Source organism: Pantherophis guttatus, chromosome 1, assembly GCF_059756535.1.
Source record: "Pantherophis guttatus breed Tessera chromosome 1, ASM5975653v1, whole genome shotgun sequence".
Classification (NCBI taxonomy): domain Eukaryota; kingdom Metazoa; phylum Chordata; class Lepidosauria; order Squamata; family Colubridae; genus Pantherophis; species Pantherophis guttatus.
In genome coordinates this window covers 10,698,356-10,716,740 of record NC_142063.1, presented here as the reverse complement: position 1 = coordinate 10,716,740, position 18,385 = coordinate 10,698,356, and the positions used below count along the sequence as shown (strand labels likewise).

Below are 18,385 nucleotides of genomic sequence, written 5' to 3'. Positions count from 1 at the left end.
ACCACCGTTTCTTCAACATTATTTCCATTGACGAATCAGGGCTGTCAAACTCCTGGCCCATGGGCCGGATGCGTCACGCACTGGCCAAGCCCACGCCTTGTTTAGCGAAGGGGGAAAAAAGTCCCGATACATCACGTGATGACACCGTGATGCCATGAGTTTGACACCCCTGTTCTATCCTATTGCTAAGGGTTGACAATGACTTCAAGGCCCATAACTAACCAACCAACCAACCCAAAACAGCCCATGTTAAATCCAGAGAATAACATGGGCTGGTTTTATTGCTTGGTCTGCTTAGCAGCCATAAATCTTATCCTGTTATTTTGTTCAATTACCCCCATCGAGTTTCTCCTTTTCAAGGCCAAATGAGACACCAACAAACCCAATTTGCCTGCAAATATCTTGTTCTCTCCAGACTACAATGCAGGGCCTGTCAGCTGACTTTCCCCAGACGCCTCTGGGGAGACATCGTGACAGGTTTTCGATTCCAAAAACAGATTGAGCTCCTCAGAAGGATCTCATTTGAATCCAGCCACTTTGGTTTAGTCATTAGATTAGATTACAAAGTGGTCCAGAAAGTGGGAGATAGGGAGTTCTAGTCCCGCCTTAGGTATGAAAGCCGGCTGGGTGACTTTGTGACAATCACCAGGAGACAGAGAGTTCTAGTCCCGCCTTAGATATGAAAGCCGGCTGGGTGACTTTGGGCCAATCACCAGGAGAAAAGGAGTTCTAGTCCCGCCTTAGCTGTGAAAGCCGGCTTTGCGCCAGTCCTTCTCTCTCAGCCCACCTCACAGGGATGCTGTTGTGGGGAAAACAGGAGGAGGAAGGAATATTATGTATTTTCGCCTGCCTTGAATTATTTGTAAAACCAACACAGGCAGGATTAAAAAAGTAAAGTAAAAATGTAAAAGTAAAGTAATCTTGGGCTCTCACCTGAAAGATCTGGTTGACGTGGGCAGCGATGAACTTAGCTTGGTAGGTGATGCCGTTGGTCAAGTGGAGCTGGACCAGCTCGCCCTCCGCAGGAGGCCCCATCTTAAGGCAGTCTCTGCTCTGAAAAGCAAAAGGATTTCGTTACAAGCAGCTCTCGTGGGCTAGCTTCCCTCGTTGAGCCCAATTGGATGTCAGAATTGATCAGACAGCCTTAACTTGACAAGACTTCACCATAGTTTCAACTGGGAAACTGTGAGAATGCTAGACAAAGCCGAGTCCAAAAACACTAGAGGATTCCTGGAAGCTTGGCACTCAAACAAATCGGCCATCAACAAGTACAGAGAGATAAACCACATTTACACAACTTTCAAGAGAGACAATAAGAAAAACTAAGAAGGAAGCAAGAAGACTAGTACATATCCTTTCCAGGAGCATACACCAAGATAACCGGGGATTAACACTAGACAAACAATCAAGAATCAATCATATTCTAATCAAGTAACGACCAATTCAGACAAAGAATCAAACAGTAAGCTACAGCTTAATCAAGGAACCACCAAGAACACTCCCTTCAACACTGACACAGCAAGCCGCTAGTATATAAACAGAGCACAAACCCCACGCCCTTCTAGCACTGGTGATGTTGCCTAGCTGGGTCATGAAACATCTGTAAGAAAACAAGCAAGCTCAGAGAACAGAGTAAGAGGACTCTCCTATCCAGAGATGTTAAACACTCTACTCTTAAGACTCAAAGCTACTGTATTTTTCGGAATATAAGATTCACTCCCCCCCACCAAAGAGGGTGAAAATTTGGGTGCGTCTTATACACCGAATGTAGCCAAAAACACGAGGCATGGGGGTGGCGATGGTCTGTGGCAATCCCTGCAGCCTGGAACAGCTGATTGGGGGTATTCCGGGAGGCCGATCCACCCGCCAATCAGCTGCTCATGATGAATCAGGCTGCAAAAATATGCTGAAGCTGATCTGGCTGTTTGCTATTTGCTGCAAGGACTCAGAGTTTGCAGCAGCAATCACATTCAGAAAGCACACACAAGTAACTGATTCAGCAGGATTCAATAACTTCTCTTTATATATAACATAACACATGAAGCAAATATACAGTATCAAAAGCAGGTTTTCCAATGTGGTAGTAAATACAAGCAAAACACAAGCAGAGGAGAGGAGTTTCAGTTTCAGTTTTAGTTTCAGAGATCAGCACAGCATGCAGCTTTAGTGAGCTAAGCCACGCTGTCTCCTTCCTTGGTTGCTCACACAGCAAATACTGTTTCAGTTTCCAAACAGCCCTCAACTCTCTCACACACTGACAGGACGCTAGCCATATGAATACTGATGGATGCTGGTAGGCAGAGGCAGGATTTTTTTTTTCTTATTTTCCTCCCCCAAAACTAAGGTGCGTCTTATACTCTGGAGCATCTTATACTCCAAAAAATATGGTACTTACAACAATGTTTTCCGGATAAATGTTATCACTGTAGGAGCCATCCTCAAAATTGACCTCGTAAAAGGTTTGTGTGGTCACCCCAATCACTTTACACCGGTAATAGAGGCCGCTCCGGTTCTTTGCAATTACCGTCTGGCTCAGGGAGACCTCTCTGGAAAAGGGAAGCTAGAAAGGACAAAAGAGACATTCCATCATCCAAAAGTGCCGGGGGACGAGGAAGGAAGAGAAGAGGAAGGGGGAGGGACAAATCCAAAGGAGACCTACCACGTGGTTGGCTGTTTTGTGTTTCAAGCAGGTGATGGACACCACGTAGGGCCAATCGTCGGGCTCGATGGGCACGCCTGCCGCGTGGGCGCAGGTGACGTGGAATGACGTGGAGCAGTGCTCGGAGGAGCACTGGATGCAGGCCCCCGACACTTTCTTCATCCGCTTACGGCAGTAGACACATTTCTGGAAAGAAAAGGGGAGTTGGGTTAGGGCGCGTAGCAGAGGGTCCAGCATTATGGCAGAGTATTTTGGCAGTGAGGAGTTCGGATTCTGCCAAGGATGAGCTGTTCAGAAAAGGCAAATTGCTGGGAAGAGCAGAACAGTTCTGTTCAGAGGCAATGCAATTCCAAGACTCCAGGACGAGAATGGAGGATTCCAGCCAGATCTCAGTCTGATCCATTGAAGGATCCCACGTCTCGTTTCAAGCCATTTTCCGAAGGAGAAAGCTATCAATGGCTACTACTCTACCTCTGGGAACACAGGAAATTGACAAATGCTCTCCCGCTCATGTCCAATTGATAGAAGAGAGTATTTGTAGCTCAGGATTGAAATGAGAGGTCCTCGATGCTCTCTGAGCTTGGTTATCTTCTTGCAGACGTTTCCTTACCCAAATAGGTAACATCATCAGAATGCTAGAAGGGAGTATGGGGGTTTTGCTTTCTGTTTATGTACAAGTGACTTGCCCTGTCTGTCTTGATGGGAGTGTTCCTGATGGTTCCTTGATTAGGCTGTTGTTTACTATTTGAGTAAATAGTTTTACCAAACTCCAACTCTCTTGTAGCACTGATGATGTTACCTAGTTGGGTAATGAAACGTCTGCAAGGGAATAACCAAGCTCAGAGAGCATCACGGACCTCACGTCCGATTTGTGGGCTTTCTCAAAGTGTAACAGAATGCTTTGGTCTGGGCTGGTAGCTGCTCTAACCCTCCCATTCCTAATCTGGCTGCTGCCTCAATTTCCCCAAGTAGTCCTCGACCAACATCCGTTTGTTTGAAGTTATGGTGGCACTGCAAAAAGTGGATACATGACCAATCTTTGAAGACGTTACAGCTGTTGTGACATCCCTGCGGTCATGTGATTACAATCCAGGTGCCTGGCTCAAGGTTATGACATCACAGGGAGAGGCAGTCATGTGATGATCATTTGTGACCTTCCTCGATGACTTTCCACAAGCGAAGTCAATGGGGAAACTGGGAGGGAAGGCTGGAAGTATCTCTTGCTAAATCCCCCATACCAGCTAGCTTTTAAAAGAAATAAGTAAATAAAATCCTTTTTATTAGACTTTACAAAGCTAAAAGATGAATTCAAAGAAAAAATTCCCAAAGGCAAAATTAAGAAGTGCAAACAAAGAAAAACATAATGAAGGAAAAGAAGAGATAAAAAATGGCTCCTCCCTTAATCAAGACAAGTACCATCGATTATAGTAATTCATCGCTTTCTCTGATATTGCAACAAAAGATCTTCTTTCTTTCCATATCCCATCTCTTTTATTCTTAAAACGTTCATTCAATCCTAATCAGCAAACTGCAAACTCCGGAACTTTAAGATTTTAATTTTTTTTTTTTTTAAAATCTTAAAGTTCCTGAGTTCGCAGTATGTCTGCTTCTTCTTTTACTATATGTATGTATGTATGTATGTATGTATGTATGTATGTATGTATGTATGTATGTATGTATGTATATAGCCTGTCACTCAGTCCTAGTCAGCAGTGGTCCATTAAGTGTGATCAGAAACAAAACATATTTTAGCCTCGATCAAATAATCCAACTTTATATTCTTTTGCTTTTAACGATCTTGGTTTTTTAATTCTTTTAAATAATGCCCCAGCATTTGGTTTCATTTTCTCTTCTCAAAATCTCCTCCAAAACTGTTTAACAGGTCTCATTTGTGTATCCAAAACAGACAGGTCTATTCTGATTTGTTACCTGAATGCTCCTTTTAATTATTAAGACGTCAGCTGGTTTGGTTTGTAAATTCAGGATATCATCTTGTTCCATATCATTCTTGCAGCCTGTTATATTTACATCCACGTTCAAATCAGCCTCAATCTGCTGAGGTCTCTTTCGCTCCTATAAGATCTTTAAGTCTCATTTTTATACTAAGGGAATATTTCAGAGAAGCCTCTCCATATATGGTCTTCAAATATTCTTAAAGTCTTCCACCCTTAAGAATATTTTGTTGCATTCTGTATTAATGGGTCTCTTCTCCGTTAATTATAATCTTCAGTTTTTTTCTGGTTCCCTCTAGAGTCTAACCTTCAGAATCCCCCCTTATCATGTTTTTGCTCTAATCAACAACGTTTTCCCACGGGAAGATTTTTTATAATTAATTTTAAATTCTTATATATTTTTTAAAATAAAATCCAAGGCAACCCATGGGGAAGGACTCCTGTAATTAATTTCAAAGTCTTATTTCGACTCATCTGTTTATTTCTTTTTCAGAATCAATGCTCTAAAACACCCTTTGGCTGCTGATTCCAAAATTAAAATCTTTTACGTCCTTAAAACTTGCCCACAACTTTTCTCCCCACAAGGATTGAAGGTGTCTGTCAAGCTTCCGAAAGATGCCCTAATTAATTCATGAGCCATGATCCAAACTTCAAAGGAAATATAGTCATTTATTAGGAGCACCATTCCTGCAATACTGGGATGCAGTCAGGACTGATCCTGCGTAGATTTACGTTCCCCTATGACCCTGTCTCTGCCCTCCTCTCTGGCCATGTCATAAATCACATTCTCCAATTAACCACTTTGGCTGGCTGTGAAATCCAACACCCTCCTTCTGATTGCGGTCAGGAAGAATGTATGGAATTCACTTCAGTTCTCCCTCCCTCCTGCTCATGGCAACTTGAAAGCTTTGCAAGTTGACAGTCAGGAACAAACCCCAGAGCCTACACAGTGATATCGACTTCACTCTTGCTTTACAGCTAATGCAGGTAATCCTTGACTTACGACCACAATTGCGCTCCAAATGTATGTTGCTAAGCGAGACATTTGCTGAGTGAATTTTGTCCCATTTTACAACCTCGTTTGCCACAGTTGTTGAGTGAATCACTGCAATTGTTAAGTTAGTATCACGGTCGTTAAATGAATTTGGCTTCCCCATTCACTTTGAATTTTTATCATGTGGCCAGGAGGACGCTGCAATGGTTAAGGTGAGAAAAATGATCATAGGTCACTTTCTTCAGTGCTGTTGTAACTTTGAACGGTCACTAAATGAACTGTTGTAAGTCGAGGACTACCCGTAGACAGAATTTGGCCAGACTATAACTATGATCTTCTAATAGATAAAACCTGGGAGATTCAAGGACATTTTTACCCTGAAACTTTTTTTTCTCTCTTCCAACCTATCCAGTCCAGAGGCCTTGGGGTAAGTTTTGATTTTTTTTCCACCATGAAAAATTGACAATTACCCCAACTGGACTCCTAGGATATTGACTGGAAGTAAAATCCCAGCCCAGAATGTGTTTCTCTCACTGTGTATTTCAATAGGCTGGGAGAGTTTTAGAAGGAAGGCTGAGATAGATTAATATTTGGGAAGGGTCCTGCTCTCACCTTATCTCATGTGTCCCATAGACCCCTGAGGTTCATACAACTTATTTACACAAGAGTGTGTAATCCAATGTTTCTGATGCTTTTGGCAACTTTAAGCTGTGTGGACTTCAATTCCCCAAATTCCCCAGGCAGGAGTTGAAGTCTGCACAGCTTAAGGTTGCCAAAAGCATCAGAAACACTGCTCTAATCAGAGGCAAATTGGATCATTCGTGACCATTGTATAGAGTAGAGTAGAGTAGAGTAGAGTGGAGTGGAGTGGAGTGGAGTTGCGTGGGGTGGGGTGGGGTGGGGTGGGGTGGGGTAGAGTAGAGTAGAGTAGAGTAGAGTAGAGTAGAATCAGAGCTGGAAGGGACCTTGGAGGTCTTCTAATCCAGCCCCCTGCTCAAGCAGGAGACTATACCCGTGATGGCAAACCTATGGCACGGGTAGCCATATCAATGGGCACGCCAGCTCAGCTCTGGTGTGCATGCATGCGCTGGCCAGCTGATTTTCAGGCCTTCTGGGCCCACCAGAAGTAGGAAAACAGGATGTTTCCTGCCTCCGGAGGCCGGGGGGGAGGGAAGGCCTGTTTTTCTTTCTCACCTGGCTCCAGATTCTCTCTATGCGTCTAGGGAGGGCGAAAACAGCCTTCCCCACCCCCTCGGAGGTCCAAAATGGCCTGTTTCCCAACTTCCAGTTGGACAGGAAATGACATTTTTTTGCTGTCTCCAGCCTCGAGACTCCTAGAGAGGCAGGGCACATAGAATTATGGCTGTGGGCACACGCACGCGCGAACCTCCCCCACCCCACCCCCTCCTGGCACGCGATGGCAAAAAGGTTAGCCATCACTGCCCTATACCATTTCAGACAAGTGCTGTCTAGTCTCTTCTTAAAAGCCTCCAGTAATGAAGCACCTACAACTTCTGGTGGCAAGCTGTTCCACTGGTTAATTGTCCTCACTGTTAGGAAGTTCTCCTCAATTCCAGGTTGCTTCTCTCCTTGTTTAGTTTCCATCTGTTGTTTCTTGTCCTGCCTTCAGGTGCTTTGGAGAATAGGTTGACCCCTCTTCTCTTTGGGGCAGCCCCTCAAATACTGGAATACTGCTGTCATGTCAACCCTAATTCTTCTTTTCTCTAGACTGGCCATATTCAATTCCTAAAAATATTCTTGATACGTTTTAGGCCTTTGATCATCTTAGTTGCTCTTCTACGCACTTTTTCCAACGTCTCAACCTCTCTCATCTACTCCATTCTCATTTTGGCTTTTCTTTCACTCTGGTTTTCGATCTGGGAAATCAGCTCTTGGACACACAAAGGCTGCTTAAACTGCCCTTTCAGAGATTGTTATTGGGTATCTCAAATCATGCCAGAATTTTCAGGACAAGACGCAATGGATGGAAGAAGCAATCAAGGAGAGAAGCAACCTAGAAGTGAGGAGAAATTTCCTGACAGTTAGAACAATTAACCAGTGGAACAACTTGCCACCAGAAGTTGTAAATGTTTAGTTTAGTTTAGTTTAGTTTATTGGATTTATATACCGCCCTACTCCCGAAGGACTCAGGGCGGTGAACGGCCACAGAATAAAACACATAAATACAAAAATTTAAAATAGAATAAAAACGAATTAAATAATTTGGCTGAGACAAATTTAAAATACCCAATAATTTAAAAACAAATTAAAATTTACATTTAAAAGGGGAAAAGATTTAGGCCAGGCCAGCTTGATGAAATAAGAAAGTCTTAAGCGCGTGACGGAAGGTGCGCAGATCCGGAATCCTCCATATCTCCGGGGGGAGCTCGTTCCAGATCGTAGGTGCCCCCACAGAGAAGGCCCTCCCCCTGGGGGCCGCCAGTCGACATTGTTTGGCCGACGGCACCCGTAGGAGCCCCTCTCTATGGGAGCGTACTGGCCGGTGGGAGGCTGTTTGTGATAGCAGGCGGTCCTGTAGATAACCAGGTCCTAAGCCATGGAGCGCTCTAAAGGTGATAACCAAAACCGTGAAGCGCACCCGGAAGACCACCGGGAGCCAGTGCAGCTCGCGCAGGAGAGGTGTTATATGGGAACGCCACGTCGCTCCCATAACCACCAGTGTGGCCACACTCTGTGCCAGTTGGAGCCTCCGGGTGCTCCTCAAGGGGAGCCCCATGTAGAGAGCGTTGCAATAGTCCAGGCGGGAGGTGACGAGGGCATGAGTGACTGTGCGTAGGGAGTCCCGATCTAGAAAGGGACGCTACTGGCGGATCAGGCGAACCTGATGCTCCAACACTGGAGGTTTTTAAGAAGAGATTGGAAAGCCATTTGTCTGAAATGGTATAAGGTTTTCCTGCCTGGGCAGGGGGTTGGACTGGAAGATCTCCAAGGTCCCTCTCAACTCTGTTATTTTCTTGCCTTGATTAAAGCAGGATTCAAGTACAGACCTTTTAATAATAAGACTTTGTTGGTACCAATAAAGAATAAACTGTTGGTGCTTCGTCCTTCACAGTGTATCCTTTATAGCTGAGCTATTTTTTTTTCCCTTTTTAATCAACTGCTGCTCCAAATCATGTCAACCAAGCCGGTCTTACATTCAATCCTGAAGTCTAACTACAAGTATTCCTACTCTGCCCTGTTAATCAACGCAGCAAATTCTCATGCCGGCTAACCGCTCCGTTTCGAATCTCAAAGTCACCCCCAAACTCCGAATCAGAATACAGGTAGTCCTCGACTTACAAGAGTTCATTTAATGACCAGAGTTACAATGGCAGTGAAAAAAGGGACTTATGACCGTTTTTCACATTTATGACCGTTGCAGCAATCCCGTGGTCACGCGATCAACATTCAGGTGCTTGGCAAATGATTCATATTTATGACGGTTGCAGTGTTCCAGGGTCATGTGATCCCGTTTTGCGACTTTCCTACAACGGGGGAGCCAGATTCACTTAATGGCCGTATTGCTAGCTTAACAACTGCAGTGATTCGGTTAAAAGGAGCCTTGGTGGCGCAGCGGACTAAAGTGCTGTTAAAGTAGCACTTAGTTGCCAGCTGCCTGCAATTACTGCGAGTTCGAATCTCACCAGGCTCAAGGTTGACTCAGCCTTCCATCCTTCCGAGGTAGGTAAAATGAGGACCCGGATTGTGGGGGCAATAAGCTGACTTTGTATAAAAAAGAACACCGCTTGGGGGGGGGCAAAAGCCCTACTAAGCAGATATATACAAAAAGTATGAAGGCTATTGCTTAACGCATTGTAAGCCGCCCTGAGTCTCCAGAGAAGGGCGGCATATAAATCGAACCAATAAATAAATAAATAAATAAATTAACGACTGGGGCAAGGAAGGTAGTAACATGGGGGTGAAACTCTCTTAGCAACTCTCTCTCTCTCTCTCTTAGCAGCAGAAATGTTGGGCTCAATTTTGGTCATAAGTCAAGGACTATCTGCATTGCAGCGGAAATACAATAAAAAAAAACCCTTGAAACGTATGAAGACAGCAATGTACGCGCAGGGGTGAAATGCTACCGGTTCGCGCCAGTTCGGGTGAACCGGAAATAATAAAAGCTACCGGTTCAGGCGCACCGATATTTCCAACAATCAGCTGTGCCGTGCGATTTATTTTCGTGCGGCACAGCTGTTTTCCCCCCCTCGCCGTTCTACTTACTTTCAAACGGCTCCTTTTTCCGTGTGAAGTGTACATTTGGTGTGCACTGCGCATGCATGCAGCGTGCATTTGGCGTGACTGTGCATGTGCCTGTAGTGTGCATTTGGCATGCAATGCATATGTACGTGCGCACAGCGCACATCTGGCACTTACGGTGCATACACGGACAGCGAACAGGTGGCAACCCGCGGGAGATTTCAACACTGTATGCGGTAAGGAAATCCAACAGCCCTCTTCGCTGCAGCTCCGAGTAAGAGGAGCTTCTGGATGAGTGCTACAACTCACACGCGCAACAGAGGGGATGACAACTAATTATTCTGAGATTCTACGCCATAATTTACAGACAAGCTCTGCAAAAGGCCCATCAGGAGCCGCACAAACAATACACTTTCTAAATGAGGCGGTGCACCAGAGCAAGGCCGGGGAATTAGGCGGTGACAAAGTGAGACGTCTCAACTCCACGGATGACTCCATTTTGGAGCTGAGAGGGAGCCAAGACTTTAAGGGGGGGAAGAGGGGAGATTTTAAAAGGTCTGAACAAGCTGCAGCAATGGGCCGAGAGGAAGAGGAGAAGACTGAATGCGGGGAAGGGTCAAGGTGGACAAGTTAAGCTGGAGAAATAGGGAGGCCCAGGAGATGCCAGTCTCGGTTTGGTAACAGGATGCGTGAAAAAGGGCTAGGTGACTGTCGATCTCATTACAGGCAGGGGTGAAATGCTCCCGGTTCGGACCGGATCACCCGATCCAGTAGCGATGGCAGCAGGTGGTTCGGAGAACCGGTAGCAAAAATCCCTGCCCACCGCCCCCACATGCCCAGCTGAGCCACGCAATCATCAGAGGCTTTTTTTTTTACTTTTAAAAGCATTTTTTCTACAACCTCTTTGGTTGAAAAAATCTTTTAAAAGTTAAAAAAAAAAAGCCTCTGATGATCGCGCGGCTCAGCTGGGATCATCAGAAGCTTAAAAAAAAAAAAAACCAGGCAAGTCAGCTGGGATCGTCAGAGGCTTTAAAAGCATTTTTTTTACAACCTCTTCAGCCGAAGAGGTTGTAGAAAAAATGGTTTTAAAAGTAAAAAAATAAAATAAAAATATATTCATATAAATAAAATATTTATATTCATATAAATATTCATATTACCTCCCCCCATCAAACCACGCCCACAGAACCGGCAGTAACAAATTTTACATTTCACCACTGATTACAGGTAGTCCTCGACTTATGACTGTAAAATGAACCCTGCTCATCAGGGGTCAGTCCAGGGATTGGCCCGATTTTATGATGTTTTCTACGGCTGTCATTGAGCAAATCACTGCAGTCGTTGAGCGAATCAATAATGTTATAGGCATTGCTTTGCCAAAAATGGGAAGTGAGGATGTTTTCTGCCCTGCGGCCCTACAGCCAAGAAGGCTCCATGCCTATTTGCACCACTCAGGTGACCCCGAGGACACAGATAAAACTCCGAGTGGCCTCAACGGCTCTCTAAAAAAAAAGAATACAAATGATCAGCTGCCTGCAAGTTGACATCTGGTCAAATTTGTGACGTGTCCCGTCAACCTTCTCACAAGCAAAGTCAACGGGGAAGCCAGATTCACTTCACAACCGTGTTACTAATTTAACAACGGCAGCGATTCACTGAATAAATGTGGCAAGAAGAGTCATAAAATGGGGCAAAACTCAACACTTAACCAATTTCTTGCTTAGCAACCTAAATTTTGGGCTCCCTTGCGGTCGTAAGTTGAGGACTACCTGTACTATTTCTGATAAATGACTGCCCAGTCTCTTCTTCAAAGCCTCCAGTGATGGGGCACCCACAACCTCTGGAGGTAGGTCGTTCCACTGATTAATTGTTCTAGCTATCAGGAAATCTCTCCTTCGCTCCAGGTTGCTTCTCTCCTTGATTAATTCCCATCCATTGCTTCTTGTCCTGCCCTCAGGGGCTTTGGAGAATAGTTTGACTCCCTCTTCTTTGTGGGAGCCCCTGAGATATTGGAATAAGAGCCTTGGTGGTGCAGCGGACTAAAGTGCTGTTAAAGTAGCACTTAGCTGCCAGCTGCCTGCAATTACTGCGAGTTCAAATCTCACCAGGCTCAAGGTTAACTCAGCCTTCCATCCTTCCGAGGTAGGTAAAATGAGGACCCGGATTGTAGGGGCAATAAACTGACTTTGTATAAAAAAAGAACACCGCTTGGGGGGGGGGGCGAAAGCCCTACTAAGCAGGTATATACAAAAGTATGAAGGCTATTGCTTAATGCATTGTAAGCTGCCCTGAGTCTCCAGAGAAGGGCGGCATATAAATCGAATCAATCAATCAATCAATCAATAAACACTGCTATCATGTCTCCCCTAGTTCTCCTTTTCACTAGACTAGATGTAGCCAGTTCCTACAATCGTTCTTTGTATGTTTTAGCTTCTAGGCCCCTAATCTGGTGTAGGGTTTCCTGCCTAAGCAGGGGGTTGGACTAGAAGACCTCCAAGGTCCCTTCCAACTCTGTGATTCTATTCTATTCTAATCATTTTTGTTGCTCTTCTGGACGGAGGAACCCGTCGTTCTTCAGTCAAGAAGAACCGAGCAGAGGCCTGTTTTGCGTTTCATTCTCTAATCAGGTCATTGCACCACAGTCTGTCTGCTGCAGGACGTTTGTCTATTCCACCCTCCCGCCAAGAGACTCATTCAAAGCTGGTCTATTTCCTCCGCTTCGGAATTCGCAGCCCACTTACCTGAATTCTCCTCCCCCTTTGCTCCGAAATGGGAGCATCCTGATTTCAGCCTGCAGCTCCCTCTCCCCTCCCCAATTACGCTTCCTCCTTTGACACGGCTTTCTAGCTGACCTCCTGCTCAACGCTTAAAATGAGGGGATGGCGACACAACGACAAGAAGGAAACTAAAGGAACTGCAGAAGACCAGGAGGACCAAAAGGTATCTTTGGGGTTTCTCAATGGGAGCTCAAGGTTCCTAGAGCAGAGCACAGAAACGGAAGGACAAAGCAAGCGCCAAGAGAAGAGAAAATGTGCAGCTGAGGATTGAATTGTTGGGGTCCTTGGTGCTCTCTGAGCCTGGTTCTTTTCTTGCAGACATTTAATTGCCCAACTAGGTAATATCATCAGTGTTAGAAGGGAGTGAGTTTTGTGGAGTGGAGGAGGAGGATTGAGGGGTCCTTGGTGCTCTCTGAGCAGGGTGGATAAAAATCAATGATTTTTTAAAAAAAAAATAAAAAAAAATGGATTTTTTTGATTTAAATCGGATTTTTTTGATTTAAATCGGATTTTTTTATTTAAATCAGATTTTTTGATTTTTATCGAATTTATTTTAATAAAAAAAACTTTTGGGGTAAAAATCTATCGTAAAATAGCTTTCTATTTAAGATACATAAATAATTGAGTTTATTCAGCATGAACTGGAGCTTAGTTATGTAGCAGGAGGCTGTATATTCTGCAACCCTGGGACTATCGGTGAGTCAACAGTGGGTCAAAGGAGTAGCAGAGGTGACAGTTGCTCTTTCAAAATTATGATTTAAATCGAGTTGATTTAAATCAAGCCTTTTTACTAGTGATTTAAATCATGATTTAAATCAACTCGATTTAAATAAAATCCACCCTGTCTCTGAGCTTGGTTCTTTTCTTGCAGACATTTAATTGCCCAACTAGGTAACACCATCAGTGTTAGAAGGGAGTGAGTTTTGTGGAGTGGAGGAGGAGGATTGAGGGGTCCTTGGTGGTCTCTGAGCTTGGTTTGTTTTCTTGCAGATGTTTCATGACCCAACTAGGTAACAACATCAGTGCTAGAAGCAGTGGTGGGATTCAAATAATTTAACAACTGGTTCTCTGCCCTAATGACCAGCTGGGTGGGCTTGGCCATGGTGGGCGTGGCCAGGGGGTGTGACAGGCAGCACCCGGCCTCCTGCACACCCCCGAGAGCAAAAACGAGCCATGGGGGGGTGCCGCACCCCCACGCCCCATTTTGGGCCTAGTAGGCCTCCCTGCACTTACCTGGGAGCCAAAACGGGGCGCATGGGGACTTCTGGAAGGGGCGGGGCGAGCCAGTCGTTTAACAACCGGTTCTGCCAAAGTGGTGTGAACCAGTTGAATCCCACCACTGGCTAGAAGGGAGTGGGGGTTTGTGGGGAGGAGGAGGAGGAAGAGGAAGAGGACGACTGTGGGGTCCTTGGTGCTCTCTCAGCTTGTTGTTTTTTTCTACAGACGTTTCATGACCCAGCTAGGTAACATCAGCAGGGCTAGAAGGGAGCGGGGCTGACTCTCTCTTTCAATTCCGGTGGCCTAACAGCCTTATCAAGAAAACACCAAGCCCACTTCCACCAACAAAAAGAGCCTCGGTGGTGCAGCGGACTAAAGTGCTGTTAAGTAGCACCAGCTGCCTCCAATTACTGTGAGTTCAAATCTCACCAGGCTCAAGGTTGACTCAGCCTTCCATCCTTTCGAGGTAGGTAAAATGAGGACCCGGATTGTGGGGGCAATAAGCTGACTTTGTATAGAACAACACCGCTTGGGGGGGGGGGGAAAGCCCTAATAAGCAGGTATATACAAAAAAAGTACGCAGGCTATTGCTATAGTGCCGTGATGGCGAACCTATGGCACGGGTGCCACAGGTGGCACGCGGAGCCATATTGGTGGGCACGCGAGTGTTGCCCTAGCTCAGCTCCAGCGCACATGTGTGCACCAGCCAATTGATTTTCAGGCCTTCCGGTCCCACCGGAAGTCGGGATACTGGCTGTTTCTGGCCTCAGGAAGGCCTCCGGCGGGATGGGGAAGGCTGTTTTTGCCCTCCCCAGGCTCCTAGAAAGCCTCTGGAGCCTGGGGAGGGGAAAAATGGGCCTACTGGACCCACTGGGCCATCACGTGCCAAAAGCAGGGGGAAGTATGGGGGGGGGTCACATGTACATACGCGGGAGGGCGGGGCGCATTGAATTATGGATGTGGGCACCCGCACCCGCGACCCCCACCCGCTCGCCCCGCTTTTGGCACGCGATGGCAAAAAGGTTAGCCATCACTGCTATAGTGCATTGTAAGCTGCCCTGAGTCTCCGGAGAAGACTAATAAATTGGACTAATAAATAAATAAATAAATAAATAAAAGAACTGACAGGGCAAGCCAAATGAAAAATATTTTTTTCCCCTTTTTTTCCAAAAAAAAAAAAAAGAGGTCTCTCGCGTTCTACCAGCCAACTGCTGGGGTCCCCTCCCTTCCCCCTCCCCAAGGAATGCCCAGGCAAACTTGGACCGCCAGCTTCCTTCTCTCCGGGTGGACCTCTGGCTCTCAAACCAGCCAACGCCCCAACGAGGAGCCATGGCTTCACAGCATCTCTGCGCCCCCCAGCTCCGGAGTGCCGTTGGTCCGCTAAGACGACAATCCTTGCCCCGGCCTCAATGCACGCTTGCCTCTACGGACCCCGCTGACCCACGAAGCGGCAATGCAGAGACACCGAGGGGGTGCAAGCGGCAAAGCCGTTTGCCTGAGGACTTTGTGGGTTTAATGGGGACTCGGGAGGACTCGGGAGGCCCATTAAGCAGGACAAGGCAGCCCCGTGTAAAAAAAAAAAAAGAAGAGGTTTTTTTTTTTTTTAATTTGCTGTTACAAGCCTGGGTAATGAAGAGGACTGCGGGCTGGAAATGTCAGGTTATCCATAAAGGAGCTGGCTCGGCGCAATTTATCGCTTGTGTTATCAGTGTGTTGCTGTGGCTCCAGCCTGAGTCATAAATGCGCTTCCCCTCCGCCAACAGAGCCCCAAACCCCCCCTTGCACAAGGGGGAAGCTCTCCAAAGGCATAGGAGAAGGTCTCTAATCTTCCAGCCAAGAAACTACCAATTCAGATAAACCACCGTATAGTAAACGACAGGCTGATCAGGGAACCGCCTGGAAGAAAACAACATGCCTGGGCAAGCCCCTTGGACATAAACAGAGAGAGCAAGCCTCGCTCCCTTCTAGCACTGATGATGTTGCTTAGTTGGGTAATGAGACGTCTACAAGAAGAGAAGCAAGCTCAGAGAGCATGAAGGGCTGCCCAGTCCTTTTCCTCCTCCTCCTCCTCCATCACCACCACCACTCCGCAAACCCCTCTCCTTCTAGCCAGTAGTGGTATTCAATTTTTTCCCCTACCGGTTCTGTGGGCGTGGCTTGGTGGTGTCATGTGATGGAGTGGGCGTGTCCAACTGGATGTCACTCATGCCCTCGCCCACTTGGTCAATCAACCCCCCCATGGCCAAGCCACGCCCACAGAACCTAGTAGGGGAAAAAAATGAATTTCTACCTATCTACCTATTTTCTGCCCAGGTCTGGCTTAATCTGTCAAAGATTTTAATTTTAATTTGAAATTGTTTTTTTTTTTTTTTTTTAATTTGATTTATATGCCGCCCTTCTCCGGAGACTCAGGGCGGCTTACAGTGCGTTAAGCAATAGCCTTCATACTTTTGTATATTTATACAAAGTCAGCTTATTGCCCCCACAAACTGGGTCCTCATTTAACCTACCTTAGAAAGGATGGAAGGCTGAGTCAACCTTGAGCCTTGGAGAGATTCGAACCAGCAGTAAATTGCAGGCAGCTGTGTTAATAACAGGGTGCTTTAAACCACTGTAGTACCAAGGCTCTTTTAATTGGGTTGTTTTAAAATTGTGGGCCGAAATTATTTAATTACCTTTTAAATTGTTTTTTTAAATTTTGTATGCTCTGTTTTATCTCGGCTGTTCACCGCCCTGAGTCCTGCTGGAGAAGGGCGGTCTACAAATCAAATCAAATAAATAAAAAAATAAATAAAATAAAAGGACTGGCCTAATCTTGCATGCCGCCCGCTCTCCCTTCCCCAGTCCCATTTCCCCTCCTTCAGAGGCCCCAGCCCTTAATCTCCCCGCTTCCTCTCTCACGACCGGGTGACCAGGTTGGGGGGGGCGTGGTCAGCCAGAAGTCACTACCTGTTCGGCGACCCAGGCCAAATTGCCGCTACCAGTTCACTCAGACCGATGCGAACTGGCTGAATACCGCTTCTGCTTCTAGCTCTGGTGATGTTACCTAGCTAGGTAATAAAATATCTGCAAGAAAAGAACCCAGCTCAGAGAGCACCAGGGACCCCACAGATGTTGTCCTCTTCCTCCTTCTTCCCCTTCCCCCTTCCTTTCAGTACTGATGATGTTACCTAGTTGGGTACTGAAATGTGTGCAAGAGAAAAACCAAGTTCAGAGAGCACCAAGGACCCACAGTCCTCCTCCTCCCTCCACCACCACCATTCTACAAACCCCTCTCCTTCTAGCACTGATGATGTTCCCTGTTGGGTAATGAAACGTCTCCAAGAGCATCAGGGAGGACACACTTCAACCCCGAGCTATCCACATTCTCTTCTACGACTTCCGGCCACCGCTACTAACCTGTCAAGCTCTGTTTCCCTTCCCAAAGGAGTTCCCAGTTTCCCGCCTTTGTTCGAGAATGGACTCGGGGGGCCTCTTACCAGTTTCCACCGTTGCTCGAGGATGGCAGTTATATCTACAGGGTGGCGCTCGAGGATGTTGACAAAACGGGCTTCGGGGACAGCGATGGCGCAGATGACATGCACCCACCTACGAAACGTCCAAGATGGAGAAAAGAAATTGAAGTATTTATTTTCCCCTGGATATAAAGAGTCATCCAAAATAGATCAGGTTATCAAGAAGAGAGCGGGAGAAGTGTGACAGGAATCTCTACCGTTGCATCACGCTCTGAGGACCCAGATTGTTGGGGGCCATAGGCTGACTCTGTAAACCGCTTAGACAAGGCTGTAAAGCACTGTGAAGCGGTATGTAAGTCTAAATGCTATTGCTATCATCTTTCTTTCTTTCTTTCTTTCTTTCTTTCTTTCTTTCTTTCTTTCTTTCTTTCTTTCTTTCTTTCTTTCTCTCTCTCTTTCTCTCTCTCTTTCTTTCTTCCTGCTGTCTATCTACAATCTCTCTCTCTCTCTCTCTTTCTCTTGAGCCAAGATGGCGCTGTGATTAGAATGCAGCATTGCAGGCTGACTCTGCCCACTACCAGCAGTTCGATCCTAACCGGCTCAAGGTGGACTCAGCCTTCCATCCTTCCGAGCTCGATAAAAATGAGGACCCAGATTGTTGGGGGCGAAAGGCTGACATTTGTAAACCACTCAGAGGGCTGTAAAGGGGTATATAAGTCTAAGGGCTATTTGCTAAAAGAAAGACAACACTTTATAGCCGATTTACCTTCCATCTGTAGTTCTTTGAAGGGCTCCTCCCCTGAGATTACAGAGACAGCAATCCTGGGGAAGCAACATAGAAATTATAATTAAAAGGAGGAGGGGGGGAATCTCCCACCAAAATATTTGGGGAATTATGGGACAGAGGGGTAGGAGAAGGGAAAGGTAAGAAGAATTGTATCCAGCACCCTGGATGTGAGGCACAAAGAATCAGGACCATATATAAGGTTGCAGCATAGATGATTTAGTCAAGAGCTACACATAAGAATCTGGCCCACTAAAATTCAACACTAGACTGGCAAAAGGATCCACGGAATTCAAGAGGGGTTGGACTTGGGAGTTGCTTGTGGGAATGTAAGGACTCTAAACTA

General features: G+C 46.0%; 1 protein-coding gene across 2 annotated transcripts in view; it reads right to left on the bottom strand.

Moving 5' to 3' along the window:
• Positions 1-18,385, bottom strand: part of KDM4B (lysine demethylase 4B) — a 254,704-nt gene that overhangs the window by 4,325 nt on the left and 231,994 nt on the right. For both annotated transcript variants that reach the window (XM_060691827.2, XM_087871259.1), the window contains 5 exons: positions 18,022-18,077; positions 17,280-17,388; positions 2,660-2,845; positions 2,396-2,560; positions 934-1,053 (listed from right to left, as the gene is read on the bottom strand). In XM_060691827.2, coding sequence (XP_060547810.2) covers positions 934-1,053; positions 2,396-2,560; positions 2,660-2,845; positions 17,280-17,388; positions 18,022-18,077 — 636 coding nt within the window. The remainder of the gene's footprint in view (positions 1-933; positions 1,054-2,395; positions 2,561-2,659; positions 2,846-17,279; positions 17,389-18,021; positions 18,078-18,385) is intronic.